This window comes from Pogoniulus pusillus, chromosome 15 (assembly GCF_015220805.1).
Source record: "Pogoniulus pusillus isolate bPogPus1 chromosome 15, bPogPus1.pri, whole genome shotgun sequence".
NCBI classification, from domain to species: domain Eukaryota; kingdom Metazoa; phylum Chordata; class Aves; order Piciformes; family Lybiidae; genus Pogoniulus; species Pogoniulus pusillus.
In genome coordinates this window covers 8,040,499-8,059,480 of record NC_087278.1, presented here as the reverse complement: position 1 = coordinate 8,059,480, position 18,982 = coordinate 8,040,499, and the positions used below count along the sequence as shown (strand labels likewise).

The 18,982-nt window shown below is 40.1% G+C and overlaps 1 protein-coding gene across 21 annotated transcripts in view; it reads left to right on the top strand.

Moving 5' to 3' along the window:
- TNRC6B (trinucleotide repeat containing adaptor 6B) overlaps positions 1-18,936 on the top strand; it is a 140,864-nt gene extending 121,928 nt beyond the window's left edge. For 14 of the 21 annotated variants that reach the window (XM_064155186.1, XM_064155187.1, XM_064155194.1 and 11 more), the window contains 4 exons: positions 1,158-1,478; positions 1,868-1,938; positions 3,711-3,850; positions 4,777-18,936. In XM_064155186.1, the coding sequence (XP_064011256.1) occupies positions 1,158-1,478; positions 1,868-1,938; positions 3,711-3,850; positions 4,777-5,167 (923 nt within the window). In that variant the 3' untranslated portion in view covers positions 5,168-18,936. The remainder of the gene's footprint in view (positions 1-1,157; positions 1,479-1,867; positions 1,939-3,710; positions 3,851-4,776) is intronic. The other 7 variants (XM_064155193.1, XM_064155190.1, XM_064155192.1 and 4 more) reach the window with 2 other exon arrangements.
- Positions 18,937-18,982: the final 46 nt, after the last annotated feature.

Here is an 18,982-nt window from a genome sequence, read left to right as displayed (position 1 = left end):
TATGTTAGTGTTTGGAACCTGCTTGCTATTGACAGTTACTCTGTCATGGGAAATACTGTGATTCAACTATAAAATGAAACACCTTTACCTTGTTGACAGCTCTATGGTCTTGATTCCAAGCTGGACTATTGCATAAAACTGGCATATTGCAAACCTGCATTTTTACCCTTTGTTTCAAATAATTTACTACCTTTTGTTAGTGGATAGAGCTTGTACCTGTATTTGCTCATTAAGGTAATTCTTGACACAAGTGTCTTTTCCTTCAGGCTGCCTTGTCTCTATTCACTGATTCTCATTACAAAACAAGGCAAAATTGCTTGAGCAATTTTGACTTTTGGTTTGTTATTGTTCCTGAGTGACAAATGTCCCTTGATGTCAGAAGGTATAGGAGAATTTAGTCTGTCATCTTAGAGAAAGATTGTTTAGGAAGAGCTCCCAAATGGCTATTACTAATAGTGATGTTTTGGGGAGTGTGTTCATATTTTTTATTGAACTCTTATCTGTAAGAGTTCTTTAAATGTGTCAGGGATATATCCACTGTTGGCCTTGACTTCCCCTAACAGGCAATGATTTCTAGTAAAAAAAATGAATATATGCTGTCAGGATGCTTCAAAAGAAACAACTACTTTGGTCACACAACTAAATGACCTCCTTCATGTGTTACCATTGTGTCAACTCTGGGTGAAATTTATGATTCATGAGAAAGCTTTGATGTTATAGGAGGACATCTTTAAGAGGCAGCATTAGCCTAGTGGACCAAAACTGGTAAATATTCATCTCTGTTCTCTGCAAGGTTTTAGCCTGAAGAAGGCTCAATTTCATTCAAGGTTAGTAGTGTCCAAACTTGTAAGAAGTTCTCAAATGTAGCGTGGACATAAAAGTTGCTGGTTCATCATACTAGCGACTGGACATACTGCAACTGATTTACATGACCATAAACTATGTAGGGAGTTTTCTTTTTGTCAGCTTGTGTTTCAAAAAGCAAAGATTAACTTCCATCTAGCCTTGCTTTTTTTGGATGGGATAACTTCTCTTGCATGGTTCTGTGCTTTGTGTTTGTCTCCAGTACAAATGCAGTCAGAGTTTACAGAGGTAGTACAGTTGAACAACAGCTGAATCTCTTAAAGTTTTTCTAATACATGCAATTTATTTAATAGCAAAATTTAGTGATTACAAATCAACATGGTCCCCGGATCCCATTGGACACAATCCCACTCATCTCTCCAACAAGATGTGGAAAAACCATATTTCCTCAAGGAACACTACAGGGCTGCCCCGCCCACCTCCTGGCCTGACCAACCCCAAACCATCATCTCCATGGAACAGCACAGCACCCCGATCGGTCAGGGGTTGGGGGACACAGGACTCAAGGCTTGCCTCTGGTGAGAAGAATCAGCTGCTAGCACCATTGATCAGACCTGAGGAGTGTACGTTTTACAGCACTTACGGTTTGGAGGAAAGAAAATTGCAGTTGTCTGGTAAAAAGCAGGGGAGGGAAAAGTTCTTTCTTGAGATACAAATTTGATGTTAGTAACTGGGGGGAGGGAGGGAGGGAGGAAGGGAGAGGGTGTGTGGCTGGAGATGAGTTCAGCTGCAGGGAGTGAAGAGGGCCAAGAACTTCCAGGAAGGAGTATCTACTGCATGGGGCCTTTCACTGCTAGATGCCTTCTGTGTGTGGAAAACAAAGATAAAGTAGCAAAAAATTAATCTTCACATGAAATGCAAGGAAGGATATGGCTTCGTTTTCAGGACTAAGCTTTTGTGTGTTATGTATGTAATGCTGAATTTTAGATTGAAGAGCTGACTGAAGAAAAATGTGGGCATTTGTATAAAATGTGTCTTGTTTACTCTATATTCTAATTTGCAGCATCTACTTGGAGTGATGGTGGCTCAGTTCGTCCTAGCTACTGGCTGGTTCTTCACAATCTCACTCCACAGGTATTGTCTCCAAGAACTAGCTTGCTTTACTGAGGTACAGACTTGTGGATTCTTCAGTTGTTTCTCTTTGAATAGCAGCCAGATTTCTCAGCATATTTAAGATGTGTTCCTACTGAATTTGGTTTGAGTCTGATTGTTTTTTCCATGGTAATCTCTTCTGCCAACTTTAATCTGTTCAGTTTTTTTGCATGATCATCATAACCTTTCTTTACCTAGAGTTTCAAAAGAAATATTGGAAAAGAAATATGGTTTTTTTCTTAGAAGTGAGGGTAAGTTGTGTGACCATAATGTAGAACTGTTAAAGAGTCTGTTCTTCAGGATATTGTCAGTAAGAAACCTGCTGTAACTGCCAGTCTGCACTTAAGTGTTTCCATAGTGAAACCACAGAATGTTTCCAGCACTACTGCCAGAAACAGTCTAGTAAGATATTCCTGCAAGTATTCTCATAGCTTACTTCCATTCAGCATGAATTCTCTGGAGATCATGGTTTCAGCAGTATCAATTAGTCTGTATTCAAGGTTTGGGAAAAGCCTGTACGATTATCAGAAGTGCCCTGTGGTCTAGACAGAGTTTCCTGTTCAGCAGAATAATTTGTCGTGCTTCTAATGAAGTCTAAGAAAATAGCAATGTGAAAGGAAAAACTCAAGTCTCCTTGCAGTCACTTATACTGGCAAACTCTGCTCCTTTCGTAGAAAAGACTCTTTTGCTTGACGTGAAGGAAGCAGGAGCAGTGTGAGAAGCTGGTGCAGTCTCCCTTGTGCTAAGTAGTTTATTACTGGGTTAGGAATCATTTAATGGAAGAAAACAGTCTTTTGGAGGCATTTGAGTTAATAGAAAAGAGAAGCAGATTATAATTGCCTTTTCCATAGGAAATCTTCTATTCTCTGAGGATCAGTACAGTATGGAGAAGGAAGCATGAAGGTTAAAGTGGATTCAGAGACAGGTTCTTCATTTCCAGTTTCTCCATTTTAGCGCTGTTCATATTCGTACCCACACGCGACTTCCTTTCCTTTCATATGAGGTTTGATTTACATGAAAGAGGGCAAAGGGAGGAGGAAGAAGTAGTGCTTCCTTAAGTATCTGCACATACAGATCCCATCCATTCGTGCCATGTTCCTGTGGCACACCAGGAATGGAATCTGTCTGTGCAGAACACCTTGGAGAACAGCAGTTACTGGAGGTAAGTAACAAGCTGTAACTGCTGCCGAAGGAACGTAGGCAAGAACTGCTGTGAAAGCATTAGTTGAGGAACATTGCTGGCTTTGGCAGAAAGATTGCTGCCAGTTTCTGTGACTGCTTCATAAACCACAGAGGCAAAAAAAGCACCAAAACAAATTTTCAAACCTTCTTATTGTAGAGGTGGTATTTCCAGTTTTGCAAAGAGCTTGTAAATACTGGGTGATTAACATCCTACTGAAACTGGAGTGCTGGAGACTTCAGACGTTCTTGTTCCTTTAATACACATCCTGACGGCTGAGGATGGTGAGAAGTTAGATATACCTACTGGAACACCTAAGGATAGTGACAACAAGCTATAAGTGAGCAGGGTAATAATTCTGATTACTCCATAAAACAAAGTCATTGTATTTGAGAAGTCAAGGCATGCTGATTCTAGTTTGAAAATTAAATCACAATCTTTGCTTTCTCCTCAGTGTTTTCACCTGCTCTCCTTTATGAAAGTAGATTATCTTTTAATAACCAAGATGAAGTTAGGACTGAAGTACATCTAGAGAAACAGTTACAAACTTCTCTTTTATCTGGCTGTTCTTCAGATCGATGGGTCAACCTTGAGGACGATCTGCATGCAGCATGGCCCACTGCTGACATTCCATCTGAACCTGACCCAGGGCACCGCTCTTATCCGATACAACACCAAACAGGAGGCGGCCAAGGCCCAGACTGCACTGCACATGTAAGCAGTCCCCTTATCTGTTCCTTGATAGTGCATTAGTCACAAACACACATCATCTGTGTGGTGTTACGCTTTCAAAGCTCATCTCCATTATCATGGTTGAGAGAGAACCTTTCATTCATCAACAGAGGAAGAAGAGAAGCCAAGATGCCTTCTGTGTTATTTTAGTTGCTGGCACAAGCTGACACATGCAGAACTAAGATGTAAATAGAGTGATATGGTGTCCAATATGCACCTTACTATACAAATTTAACCACTTTATACAAGCTTCCAAATTGTATCAGATTAAAATCATTCTTATATGTGTAATCAAATGTATGGGAATCTGCTATAGTTTTGAGATACACCTGAAATAACTTAGAAAGCTGCAGGTCTTAGATTTCCTGTTCTTAAGCTTTTTGGACCTGACTGTAGTTCTGGTATGTTTTGAAAGCAGGAGAAGCTTTGAGGCAGAAGTCTTTGGGGTGTATAAGGGAGTGTGGTTTAGGCCCTTAAACTCAGAGAAAACTTCTGAACTACACTGAAGTTACTCTGAATTTCTCAGGCTTTTAACCTATTCTTCTGTTGTTCTGCTTGGAAGTTTGCATATATGCATTTACTGTTTTATTTACACTGTATAAGCACTTTTATGGCTCTTGGTTTTGGTATTCAGTTTAAATTTAGAAAGGTTTTGTTGCTGGCATAACTGAATGTTGAGGTAGGGGTGTTGGTTGTTTAGTTTGAAGGTCATCCCTCCAATAAACTGTAAGTTCCTGTACTGTGAGTCAGTTGCGCTGTTCAGAAACAGCTCATGTTCTGTGTTTGCTCCATTGTGACAGTTTGATATCTCCTTTGAATGTGGCATCTGATAGTGTTGGTTTTGCCTTATAAATCCCTTACATTCTGGCTCTCTTAATTGTTTTATTTCCTTTCATCTTGTGTTTTAGGTGTGTGTTGGGAAACACTACCATCCTGGCTGAGTTTGCCACAGATGAAGAGGTTAGTCGCTTTCTGGCACAAGCTCAGCCCCCTACACCTGCAGCAACTCCAAGTGCACCCACAGCAGGCTGGCAATCCCTGGAGACAGGACAGAACCAGACAGATCCAGTTGGACCTGCGTTGAATCTCTTTGGTGGGTCAACAGGGCTTGGGCAGTGGAGCAGTGGTGGCGGCAGCAGCAGCAGTGGGAGTGATCTCACTGGCGCTTCGTTGTGGGGGCCTCCAAACTATTCTTCAAGCTTGTGGGGGGTCCCGAGCGTAGAGGATCCACACAGAATGGGCAGCCCTGCTCCCTTACTACCTGGAGACCTTCTGGGAGGAGGGTCGGATTCAATCTGAACTTAGAACTTTCAACTCTGACCTCGTGACCTTTTTTGGAACAGCAGCAGCACTAACTTGACCTTCTCGTTTTTTTCAACTTGCAATAAATACATTTATAAAAGGAAAAAAAAGAAAAACAGAGAGAGGAAAAAAAAAAGGTGGGTCATTGACAGACTGTCTGAGCACATAGTTGCCTCCCTTATATAACTTCAGTTTTTTCGTTTGGAATATGAATCCAAAAAAGAGAACATATCACTCTTGAAATACTTGAATCATGAACGCCAACCTAGAAAGACAATGTGAAGCAAGTACACATACCATTTAAATTTAAACACACACAACAAAAAAAAAAATTAAAAAAATTAGTTTCTAGTTTTTCACTTTTTCATGTTATACGGAAGTTGTTGCTAAGAAACATATATACTGAAAAAATAGCTTTTTAACTTTGTTTGCACTGGGTGTGTTTCCGTCCTTAGGTCTACCATGTTGGGTTGGGGTAGGGGAAGGGGTTCAAATGAAAACAAGGGGGAAGGGGGGGGAGGGGAAGACTTGACGGAGCCTCACTTTAAAAAAAAAAAAAAAGAAAAACCACAAAAAAAACCAAAACATAAAAAAAAAAAAAGTTAAAAAAATAATTAAAATTACAAAACCTGCAAAAAAAAAAAAAACCAACAACAAAAAACAAACCACCCAACCAAAACAGAAAACAAACAAACAAAACAAAAAAACCAACACTTTGTGATTGGCTGGTTGATAAGTACCAGTGTGTTCTGGCACATGTAACTGCCCACGTGTGCTTGTTTCTGTGTGAGTGCATGTGCACATGTTCCTGTGTGTGCATTTGTTTTCTCTCTCTCTATAGAATCTTGAAACGCTGCAGTGCTGATGGTCTACGGGCTGGCTGGCCATCTGCCTGTTTTGGTTCTGAAAACAAGGCAGGCTTGGTGGAGTCCCTGTGGCTGAAGCAGAATCCAGTTGGGCTGGATTATAATTTGTCAGTAGATCTTTTTTAAATTGATTTTAGTAGGGTGCTATCTCAAGTCTGCAGATCATACTGAGTGGGTAGTTGCTTCCTAGCCCTTGTTCTAACTCTGTGGTAGAGCAGAACACTGCCATATCCAAAGGATTTGGTGAGAAGGGAGCCAGTGTTGTCTTTTGAGTAGCAGTGTATTTATTTATTTATGTCTGCATGTGGGGTTTTTGTACTGAGTGAACCCTAGAATGTTTGTTCTATAATGCAAGCCATTTTTTTAATTCCAACGAGGGTAAAAGCAGAGGGAAGAGGACATTGCCATTTTTTGTGCACCTGCAACAAACGTTCTCATCCAGTCTCTCGCAAGGTTCACTACCTTCAAAGCAAACGTTTCTTTTCTCCCCTAAGCATAAATAGGCACCCATATTCATTCTTGAGGAATCCATCAAAAGCTTGAAAGTCCAGCCCAACCAAATTAGCCTTTTAATTGATTTACTGCTTGTATTAAAACTGACAATAACTAAATGGTGTCAGCAAATGGCTGGCCAGCCTGCCTCATCTCCTGAAAGCACATGCAGTTAACTCCTTCCTGCGTCCTTCATGGTGAGCGTTACCTGTGCCAGGCCTTGGTGTATTACAGCACCAGACCATCACTGACAGAAACGTTTACTTACGAATGTTCTTAAAACCAGTGTGTACTTCAAACGTTTCCCTTTGTTTCTCTGTGTTGTGTTTTTTCCTGTGTACGTGGGTTTGCTTAGGGAGGTATATAACTAGCAAAGACTTTTTTTAAAGAGGAAAAAAAGTATTGCACCTTTTTTTGTTTTTACTTTTTCTGTACTGTTGCTTTTTAATTTCTGTATTTAAGGAAAGGTTTGGGGTTTTTTTCTGTTTTAGCATCAGTGTAGTAGTACGCTGGGCAGGATAGGAGTGACCTATAATCCACAGTGGTAGCCAGTGTGTGCATGCTTGTGTGTGCTGGGAACAAAACTTTAAAGACCTGTTTTCTGTGGAAAGACTTGTAGCAGACTTGAAGGAACATCCCTTGACACAAAGTAGGAAGTCTCTCACAGGGGTGGGACTGGGAAAAGAGGGAAGAGAGATGCTGGTACTTTCTCCATAAGTGCTAGGACTTCCATGTGGTGGTGTCTAGCTGTTACACTGTCTAACAAAGTGCCGACGTTCTGTACCAGCACTTACCTGTCCATTCCAGCCCTCAGCAGGAGCAGTGCTCAGGCTTTACTACCCGGGGGGGGGGGGAGTAGGGAAGTCTTTCTTGAGCATTTTCATTGAAGGATATGGCAGTGTCTAATACATTTAACACTGAGCATGGGTTGGGTGGGGAGAACTAAAAGCAGATTCAAGTAACGTAGGGGTACGTGTGAGTGTGTGTGCGTGTGTGTGTGCCTGCGTGCTGGGGGTGGGAGGGAAGGGATAGGGTGTTGCGTGGCTTCTTTTCATTCACCCTTTCTGTGTAAACCCAGTGTCATAAGGAAGACTGACTGAGGGAAATGCTGCATATACACATGCCTGTAGATTTGTATGCAAAGTGTTAGGTGACAAAAAGTACGAGTAGGTTTGTATTTGTTCAGTAAACTGGAGTGTGCAGCATACTCTGGCCCCTTCTGAATATACTTTTTCTATCATGACTCCTATTTCATCAGTCCCACCATGCACAAAGAAACAAAACGCTCTTTTCCAGCTCCTGCTAGCTAGTGCCCCTGCCTGCACATGTCCATCAAGCTTTGTTTCTGCTAGTCTCTGCTCAAAGACCAGCTGCACTGGGACACACAGAGCAGGTACTTAAAAAGTCCTGTGCCAGCAGTACTTCCTAGTGAAGCACCTTTGGCCTGAGGAAGCCAGTATGCATTCTGTCACACTATTTGCTCTATACACGCTGGTTCATGGCTGTGTTCCACCTTCACTTCTCTCTCCCAACCTGCCCTTAGGTCCCTTTTCCTGCACTTTGGGCTATCTATGAGTTCACTGCGATACTACGGTGAAAGCCGGGTGCTAGAGCCCCTCTTGTTTACAAGACATAATGAGGGATTTGAAATATTAAAAAAGCTAAATTGTTCTTCCATTGTAAGTTTAAAGGGAAAAAAAAAATTAAAGCATACAAAAAAAAAAAAAAGACCAAAAAGTGCATATATATATATATATATTTTAGATGAAGACTAACTCTGGGAGCATTTAACAGTGTTTTTGTTTTTATTTTAACATTTTGTTTTCCTGCTTTAAATTTGCAAGCATTCTCAGGAATTCTAGGGTAGGAAGCCAGTTTTTTGAAGATGGTTTATTTAACCTTATCCTAGATAGATGGCTGTTTCTTGTTGATAAACTTTTACAAGTTCCTGAATCTTCAAAAATGTTTGAAAGTTTTTACTTTAAAATAAAAATGCTTAAAAAAGAAAAAAAAACTTTAAAAAAAAAAAAAGAAAGAAAAAGAAAAAAAAAAGTCTCCAAAAGTTACTGTCAAGCGAGGGATCAAGAATTTTAAAGACATACAAATTAAAAATACATTAAGAAAACTTAACCAATATCAGCAACAGAAATTCATTGTAATCTTAAACAAGTTGTGGGAGAAGAAGGATTATCATTTATAGTGCTTTGTTAACTCATGCAGACATGTGTGCAGTTGCATGGAGAAGAGAAGTGTGTGAATGGAAATCCACCACTTTGTTCTCTCTGGACTGAATCTAAACAAAAATACTTTTTCCAAGCACCTTGTAAAAAACAAAATGAAACTCAACCTAATTAAATGCAGTATAGTTCAACCGAAAGAGTCCTCAGCTAGGACTAACAGGAAATATGTGATGGTGCTTCTTTAAATCACTTTTAAGTAGTGCTAAAGAAAACCAGTGCTGACTATACCCAGTAATGAAGTAGTTTTATTATTCTGCCTTTTTCAGTAACTGAAAAAGAGAGAATGTGGACAAGCTCCAATGAAATGTACGTTAGAAATCAGCATCCCTGTTTTTCAGATATTGGGTCAGTTTATTCTCCACTTGGAAATTTGCTGCTTGTTTTTTCTTCCATCCACCCCACCTCCCAGTCTTTCTGTTCTATTTTATATGAGGGAAATACATGTTAAACTCTTCTGTTCACCCTATTGCTGCTGGCTGTCAGGGCTTACAGTCTTGAATTTCAGAGTTCAGTGTTGGGATGGCCAACTTCTGTCTCCTAGCTCTAAGGGTCAGGGGCTTATTCTGCCTGGAATGGCTAGGCTCAAACCACAAAAAACCGCGCTAGTGCCTTTTTACATGCACCTACATGCCCTACAGTAGGGGAAGGGAGGGAAGATGAGGCAAAGTGAGGCAGTATAGCCACTTTGTGGAAATAGTTGTACCTGTTCTTACAGAAAAAGAGCTTGCTGCATAAGCATGTTGTGCAATTAGCTACATAACAGTAGTTGAGATAACTTCTCATTATTAGAAAGCAAATCCGATGCCAAAATCCTGTCCTTTTCATAGCAGTTGCCCATGTTCTCATGTTGTGCTGCTTGTGTTCATATGAGTTGCATACATATGTTGAAAATGCATCAGTAAGCTTTCAAAGGAAGAAAATACTCCTGTCATGAGCCAGTAAGAGGGATTACTTTATAGAGAGTTTGGGGGTTTTTTTTAAATCGTTATTTTATTTTATGGAGGGAATTTCAATGTGAGTGCTTTGCCCCAGAGCCTGTGTGTTTTATCAGTGTCCTAAAAGAGAGGATGTTGGAGAATTTAGCCAAAAAGAGCCCAGGACCTTGACAATGCCTTGAAGTGGTAGGTTGTGGACAGTCAGAGATTCATCAGTCTGCTGGTTCCAAACCTAGTGTAATCTGCTCCTCCTTTCTCCAAACCAGCAAGCCTGCAGACTGTCTCCTCAGCAATACTTTTCTGAAATTGTTAAAGCAACATTAATCTGTTTTCCCACTACAGTTAACAATTCTTTTCCTTTCCAAATTATACATAGCTAACTGTGATGTTACTAGTATGGATTAGTCGTGGCACTGCTGCCCATTGTGAATGACCCTGAGCGTTGTGCTAGGCAGACTCATCTGGGGACAACATTGTCATAATTGTTCTACCATTTGAACACATAACAGCAAAAATTCAGCAGGAATCCATGTTAGGCTATTTCTAGGCTTTCACAGAGCTGTTCAGGAAGGGAACTGGTAACAGTACCTTGTTGAAACATAATAACAAGGTAGGGAAATGAGGCTGGGGAAAGCACAGCCTGGAATAGACTATGATAAAAATCAAACATCTTTCATTGAGAAACACTTCTCTATCTCAAGTGACAAAGAGAACCTTTTTAATCACTCTTTGTTTTGGTTTTCCAGGTTGTACAGTTGAAACATATACAGACTTCATAGGTGCTTTTAGCATCCTTGGTTTTTTCCTTCACTGCTCAATTTGTAAAAATAAGAAAAAAGCAGTCTTCGAAGTGAATTTGTTACCAGCCACTTTGCTTACCCCATCCTGCAGTGTGTGTATCGAGAAGAGTTTTCTAGTGTGTTTGATAATTCTTTGCTCCATTTGAGTATTTCATTCTATCAATAACAAAATCTAGCAAGCTAAAAATAAGGATAAAAAATGATGGGGAACAGCTCAGAAACATGTGTTGACATCTCCTGATACTTTGGAAAGCAGTCATTAGTACCATTGTACTTCAGAAGACTTGCCATCTTTTCCCAGTGTTTTTATGCTTGTGCCAGGACTCCTGCCCAGAGTGGGTTTCTTGTTGGTTTGGGGCTTTTTTGCAATCACAGGGTATCAGCTTTTTCTTACAAGCTTTTTTATTTTGCTTCTCATTAAGTGGCTTGTGTAGTGACCAGGGATATTAAGCCAAGTGGAGGTGGGGGTATTTCCCCTGTGCAATATAAACAGGAGATTTACAACAAACTGGCTGGGATAACGACCTCCAAGTTTGAAGTAACAGTTGAATTCTTTACATATTAAGTAAATTTTAATTTTTTTCCCATTACATTTCTAAGAGTTTATTTCTTAGAACTTTCCCCCACTTCTTTCTTCCTAAAAATGCTGGCACATCTTCCACTGTGTCTTAGTAGTGCATCTGAACAGTACTGTAGGGTTGTTTGGTTTGAGGGTTTTCTTGCTTGTTTGGTGGGTTTTTTTTGCTTCATTCTTTTTTATGTTTACCTCTTAGGCTTGTAAGCATGTTGCATATTGTTTTCCTGTTGACTTTATGATACTCAAATTTGGCCAAGTCTCGTCCAGGAAATCAGGAGTAATCCTCATGTGGTAATAATAGTCCTGCTGACCTTAAATGAGTGAGTACTGCTTGGGTAAGGGCTCTTTAAGTCAACCATAACTGGATCAGGGCCAGATGAGGACCTGTGTATTTCCAGTGCAGCAAATATCCGTGTTGTGTATATCACATTCACTGTAAATCACATGAGCTCAGTATCCAGGTTTCTTGAGTGGATTGAAATGCTGGCTTTGTGGTGGATGGTTAGCATCTCAGGGTATGAGTCTTGATTGAGTTAAAGGTATTTTCTTCTCTTCAAAGAGATAAGGTTTCCCTAGGAGAAGCAGCTTTCTTAATTGTAAATAGGCATGCTTGTATTTGTGGGCAGAAAAATAATGCCAAGAAAACTGAAGTTGAAATTAATACTAAAAAAAACCCATTTTTTTAAACCCCAGACAATGCTGTTGAAGTGCAGCTTTGGTCCTGAGTCTGAAACAACATATGCAGAATGTGGTTTGTCAAAATCGATTTTGCACAGAATACCATTTCAGTTCTCTGTTTTCTACTGTTTTGCAATGTTGGGAACTGTTAGTGTTAGCTAGATCATACCAGTTGTTCCTGTGGTGATCGAAATACAGAAGTCTAAAACCCAAATCTCTTCCTTCACCTCCAGTACTAGGCTTCCACCTGTGGCAGAAGGGTTTTTCCCAACGTAGGCAGAGGCGGTTTTCCTTGTTAACCTGAATTCACATCCAAACCTAGAAGAGCAAAAATTATGCTGAAGCAGAGCTGTTGTTTGGGCTTGATGACAGGAGCCTCACTGGAGGGTTTTAGCAGCCTTGATAGTTCATGTCCCTCACGATGTTATGCGTAAGTGTCCAATCACTGTAAATACCAGTGTTGCTGAATTTTACCAAAGTTCTCCTGCAGTAGGTAATAGGAATCTGGTACATTTTGTAGTGACTCACCAAGAAGAGCTTTGTCTACAGTAGAATTCAAGAGTCTGTCTACATTGCTGTTAAAGCTGAGTCAGGGTCCTGTTTAAAATATAGCTCTCTATTTTGTGCTGTTATGTGAGACTTTAAACTTTGTACTAACTATAGCTTCTAGTTCTTATATGGAAAGTGATTTAAAGTTTCATCTCTGCTATGAAAAGCACCACAGCTCCTGATAGTTTGGAGTCTATTTTAAATCTGTTGTCAGGCCAGGATAGATGCAGCTTAATTTGTGGCATGCAGCAGACAACATCTATTTGTATTCATCCTTTGCGTGTGTGTTGCTTTTCATTGAGCTATGCAGGAAGATCTTTCTCTGACAGTCTCCCCGAGTCCTATGCTATAGAATCTCGCTTCTGGCAAATGGAGTGCCCTCTGCAAAGAGCCATTGTAGCCCTTTATGTGTGACAGTTGGAACTGGTGTGAACACTCAGCAGTGTTAGGGCTCCTGTTAACTTTGTAGTGAGAAAGGGAGGTTTTTGACTTTATTCTGATAGCCTTTCTGTTCATGAATACAGAGTGCTCCAGGGAAAAAGAAGATGGAAAAAAAGATGAAAGGGAGAATGCATTGTGCCAGTCAATGTTAAGTATTTTTGAAGCAGACATTCTTAAGTGTGGTGGGCAGAGGGAAAGAGAAGAGACTGGAAAAGTTTGCATGGATGCACAATACAAGGAGTCAGTGCTTAGCAAGAAATGTTTCCTTGAGCACCAAATGCCTCCTCTTGGGTATTAGTGTGTGTGTTGCTGCATTCACAGAACTAACTTCCTTGTGTCTGGTTGTTGGGATTTTTTAATGTTTCTTTTAATACAAAGTGGAGGCTTCTCCTGTTTCAGACAAAACACAACCGTAAGTGAACATTTTCTTCATCATTTACTGTTGAGCAGTAAGAGCAGGTTGCACAGCTTGTTAGAGAGTAGCTATTTTAGTGACATGGTTATGATGATATGTGCTTTCTTTCCTGTCCCTCTCCCTGCCAGATATGGCTCACCCTTTCTGTATAAGGCGCTGCGTGGGGTTTTTTTGTTTTGTTTTGGGAACGTGTGGAGAAAAGAAGCAAAATGAAGTGAAAATGCAAGCCAAGGTAGAACAGCCTTACTTTAGGGGGTAGCCTTACAACAGAGCTTTATAGTGAGTGTGCTGTATTCCAAAATACGTAAGCCAAAAACAAAAAAGCATTTCATTTATGCAAAAAAAAATATAAAAAGAGGTGTTGGAAGACTTCTTTAATATGTACCTTCTAAAGGTAGAGTAAGGTCTCACCAAGTGACATGTTATTGTGATACTTCTTGCTGGGTCAGTAGGGATGGGTTGGGGTCTAAGCGCTTAACTATTTTTTTCTTCATGTTTTTACAAGCAGTAAGTTAAATGTGGTATTGATGAATGTGCCTTTGTGAGTATAGTGACTAATTGAAGAGACCACTTGGGCTGGAGTGGGGAGACAATGGTCAATTCTTTCAAGAGGTCAGACACGGAGATTGCAGCCCACTGGTCCCTTTTGGCAAGCAGCATCTTTGGGCTGGTCTCTACACTGCACAATACGTATTCATATGTGGTAGAGATTGGGGTGGGGGGGTGCAAAGGGATGTCATGTGATGCACAGAAGCTGTAGATAGTTTTAGGCTAGTCTGCTGTTGCAGGTTGAGTTTGTATCTGTATTATGTGGCTTCTCTTTATGTTCATGCGCATGAGTGTGAGTGTGCGTGGCTTTATTTTTTGTAAGCACTGGAGAATTGAAACAGTGATGTTTGAGACAAATTTATACATGTAGAGAAGATGATGTTTTGTAGCTTCTGTTAAATAGTGGATGCAGGCACACTTTTGCCCTCTCTGTCCATGTCCTGGTAAGAGAAACAGGAAGTTTGGTTTTTTTTTTCCAACCCTTCAACTTCTAGCACACTTAACGTTGCCATTTAAATGAACAGGGTATTACACAAGAAGAAAAAAAAAAGTTTTTGAAATGGTGAGGTAGAAGTGTTTAAAGAGAAAAAAAAAAATATCTGAAGTAATTTTTTGTTTCTTTGAAGCTGTTTGTAGCTAAACATGGGAATCTGCAGTGTCTCCTTCCATTTGTTTTTGGTTGTTTTCTAATAATTCACCTCTTTATCCCACCAAAAACATGAGGTGTACAAGATCAAGAGCTGTTGCTGTAGCCCTTCGTAATTCCCACCCTGAAAGAAACTCCAGTGGGATCCCTCAGCTCTCTTCAGGAAGACAAAGAGAGGAGAGACTCTGCAGTTTTCTTTGCTTCGCTCTCATTCCTCTCTAATGGCCTTGAAATGTATTATTATGCAAATGTGAATTTTGATACTGAACTTAAGAAGAGGTTGTTTGTTCTTTTTTCAAAAAAAAAAAAAAGGTCCCATATGTGGTTGGCATTGCTTCTTTATTTTGTAAGTGAATTGTAAACTATGCATTCTGCAAAGGGGGCGCAGGGGACAAAGGCAGCTTTGCTAAACTGTTTAAGAGTTTCTGTGTCCATGGTATAGCCATTGTTGCTTGGGGAAGTGGGGAGGTGATGACTTTGACATAAAAAGAGTTGATGAGAACCTTTTTTTTTTTGTTGCTCCAGAAGTTGACCAGTAGGTAACAGGGCAGAGGTTTGGAAAACTGATGTTGACTGCAAAACAAAATCAGCTCTAAACTGCGCAGGATTGTGCATTGTAGCCATGCAGTGTTAAGCCAGGGCCAATAGCGTAAATGGGACAACAGCTCTACCTGGGAAACTGTCTGCCACCTCCTGTGTCCTGGCCCTTGTCAAGCTCAGGAAACACAGTGCCATAAGCACTGTCTTTTTTTTTTGCTCTTAATTTCCTATCTGTTTTCCATTACAGCAGTCCTTGTGCTCTTCCAGAATTGGAACACAGCTGGTATTTGATGTCTGCACTTTCTCCTCTCTAAAATTTTCTTTGCTGTTTCTGACACAGCTCATACAGTCACAGTACAGCTATCGACAGGACAGTGGAGGTGGTCCTTGTATCATGACTGCTGTATCTTTTTCTGTAAGTAGTTGCCAGCACTTTGGTGTTACTGCCAATGACTTGGTATTCATGTTGCAGTAAATGACATTTTAGGGAGTGTAGACTGATGTGTAGACAAGGCCCTCTGTTTAACAGAAATGATCTTTTTTTACTATAAGGTGGTATTATAATGGTCATAAAAAAGGATTCACTTCCTCACATCTCCAAAATGCAGTCATTGTGAATTACATCTGTTCCTTGAAGCTTACTGAGCTTCCAGAAGCAGTCTCCTCAGAAACTAAGATCTCACTGCCCTCTTCATCCTCTTAATAGGGACCCTTTGACTTGACATTTTCCTTTGTCCATGGTGTACCATGGTACCTGCATTATCCTTGGCATTATCTTAGATGTAATATCATAAACTGAGAGATTATCCTGCCTGTATTCAGTGTTTTCATGCAGCAATTTTATTTTTGTTAACGTTCACAGTACTGTAATAAGTAATAGACTTGATGATCACTCTCACATCTGTGCCTGCCTTGCAGATGTGATCTTATCAGGGTTCCACTCTGTCAGATTGCCTTTTAAAAAGGAGGGAAAACAAAACACCACCAAAAAAAAAAGGAAAGAAATCTGAGGTTTAAATTTGCTCACAAAATACCTCGTGGTACATTTCCCCTTCTGGTGAACCTTTTAAATCTTTTTTCTTCTGAACTTGACAGGCTTTTATTTCCATCTGTTATGTCCTCTCTAAAAAGATGTTTGAACTAGCAGTTTTGAGCACAGGACCAGAAGACTGGAACTCCTGAATTTTCATGTTGGCCCTTACTCTTCCCTTGCCTTGGGCAAGTCATTTAACTTTTTTTGCCTTTGTTTTTTCATCTGTAAAGTGAGGGTGACAATACTACTTACCTACCTCACAGGGGTTTTGTGAGGATCAACTAGTAAATGTTTGTAAAGTGCTTTAAAGATACAAAAAGCATGACAGAAGTATTATGAGGTTTTTGCAGCAAGGTCGTTCATTCTTTTTACAGTGTTTGCTTGTATGGAGAGAGATAACATCTTTTAATTATTAAAGCCATCATACACTCAGATACTAAATAGCAACTTGATGGAGATTCAGTTACTCATACTTCTCTGTCTTTATGCCAGTTTCCTTCTCCTGTTCTTCCTTATATAGTTAAGCCAGTGTTGCTACAGGTCACATGTCTCCAGTTGTACTTTCAGATAAGCTTCATACTTGAAGTACCTTGAGCTTGCTGCTTCTTTCACCAGGTCACCAAATTGGAATCAGTTTGTGTACTTTTCCCTGCCTTCATAAATAGTGTTTTTGGTAATGTCATCCTTCAAGTAGACACATCTTTTCCTGCCATCAGGAAAGGGAGGTGGTGGCATGTGGTTCCAGAGAAGTGACTGATATGAAGAACCTGGCCACTTTATGCTGCTGCTCCAGGGATGAAGGGCAGAGTAGCTTTCTGTTTCCTTCCCTGAACTAATTTCAGTGTGTAACCAGTCACACTTCAAATGCAGTGTCTCTTCTTGTCCACGATGTACAGAAGCCATCACCTGCCAATAAAATGTAGGAACAGAGGGAATGATAGTAGATGCTGCTTGTGTATATGCCTTACAGCTCTCCCAGAATGTCTCTGGGAGGGTGGTGGGGGAAGAGGTCTTCACTGGGTAAATCTTACAGCTGTCAGGGAACCTCTGCTACTTTCTCCCCTCTCCAATTGTGTGGTCGCTGTTTCTTCTTTCTTGGATGTGCGTCTCAGGGATGTGCATATGAGCCCATGCCTTCTGGAATTTGGCCTTCAAAACATCAAGAACATGGTTTCTGTACCTGAAACCTTCCTATCTGACACTCCCTGGTCCTCTCTGTCCTGCATTTGCTCCCTGTGGCCTTAGGAATATCTGCCCACTGTTGCAATATGCCATCTGCTTCATCTCTGCCCGCACTCCAGGTGAAATGTGCACAGTGATTCTGCAGAGAAAGATGCTGAAGCGATGCATATGCAGCTGTGGGATTTACACACACATGTGTCTTGGATTTCTGCCACACCCTGTCTGAAACATACAGAATACTGGATGCACAGTGCTTTTTCCCCCCCCCCCTTCTAGAAAGCAGAAGAAACAGCAGTATGAGTCTGCTGACGGTAATTCTGTAATGTTTACTTTGAATTCAGTGCTAAGTATTTTCCCCAAAGAACCGAAAACCACCCCACCTTCTAACAAAAGTAACCAAATGCAATCTTCTTGGGGGCAGGGGGAGGAGGAAAAGCAGTGACGAGGGAGCGTTCTGATCTATCTTAATCTCAACCGCTTGAATGGATATATGAAATGCTGCTTTGAGTTCCACAAACATATAAGGGATTATGTTTACAAAGGTAAATGCCTTCTACCTGTTCAGGAAACTGGCTAATGGTGGGCATCAGAAGTTTGGTGAGTTTCTCTTCATTGCAAACAAGTAATGGGAGATGGGTGTGTCTAGAAGAAGAATGGAGAAATAAATTAATTTCATCTAGTCTTCTTGGTAAAATAATGTCACCTTTCATCCCTCCTTAGAAAAGGGAGGGAGGAGGTTGCAGAACCGAGAATCAGTGATGTCCAAAATGGCTGGATTTAGAAAAGGCAGCTTTCCTACTTTGCACATACATAGGTAACAGGAAGGTACAGCTAAAGTCCTCTTGCCTGAAACACTGTCCCCCCAGAAGCAGACATTGTAATAATAAAAACAGTGGCTGTTTGTATATTGATGCTATTTGCAAGTTACCTATAAGTGTTTGTTTTCTTATACTTGAAATGGCTTCCTTTACTAAACTCTTAATGTAGCTCTGGTTTCTCCCCTCAGTTGCTAGCGTGCAGTAAAGAAATACACAGGACAAGTGTGAAGAATGTAGAGGAGACAGATATGTCCTGCACCTTAATTTTTCCATCCCATACACATGCACGTGTTTGAAACTTCCTAAGGGTTTTCCATGGACACAGAAACTCAGCACTTCAGAAGGTGCTCTTGTATGGCTGGCTGCCCCCTCCCCTTCTCCTCCTTTTCTCTCTTTTTATTTTACTTTTTAGTATAGTGGTACTTAAAATCACTGGTTCACTTAAAAAGAAAAGAAAACAGCGACAAAACAAACCAACAATGTTTAAACTCTACTAATGTACAAATAAGCTGAAACGTTGCATTTTATGTGTATTTTTTGCCATAGCAGGTACTGTATTTCTCATGCTGGATTTAGAAAAAAAAAAAATATAAAAAATGGGGGGGAAAAAAAAAGGAAAAACAAAAAAAAAAGGAAAAAAAAACAAACATACAAAAGGGTGATGTTTTATTGGAGTGTGACAAGTTAAGAGTAATAAGGAATTAAGTCGTCGTCATTTCATTGAAACTGAGAGATGGTGTAATACTTATATAAGTTTTCTGAAGGTTTTTTTTTTGCTTTTTTTTTTTTTTTTTTTTGCTTTTAAACAGCTTTTTGTTGGGTTTTTGTTTTTTTTTTTTTTTCCGTTTTGGTTTTGTTTTGTTTTGTTTTCGGAAGATCTGATTGTATTATGTGCAACTCAGTTGCTTACATTATAAACTACAAAATATTTTTGGGTTCCTGGAAAAAGAAAAAAAAAAAAAAAAAAGAGAGACTAATAAATGTGTTTGGCTGCTAAGCATTTAACCTCGGTGGTTTCCGCACCTTTATTCCGCCGCGTATCTTCCTCTGC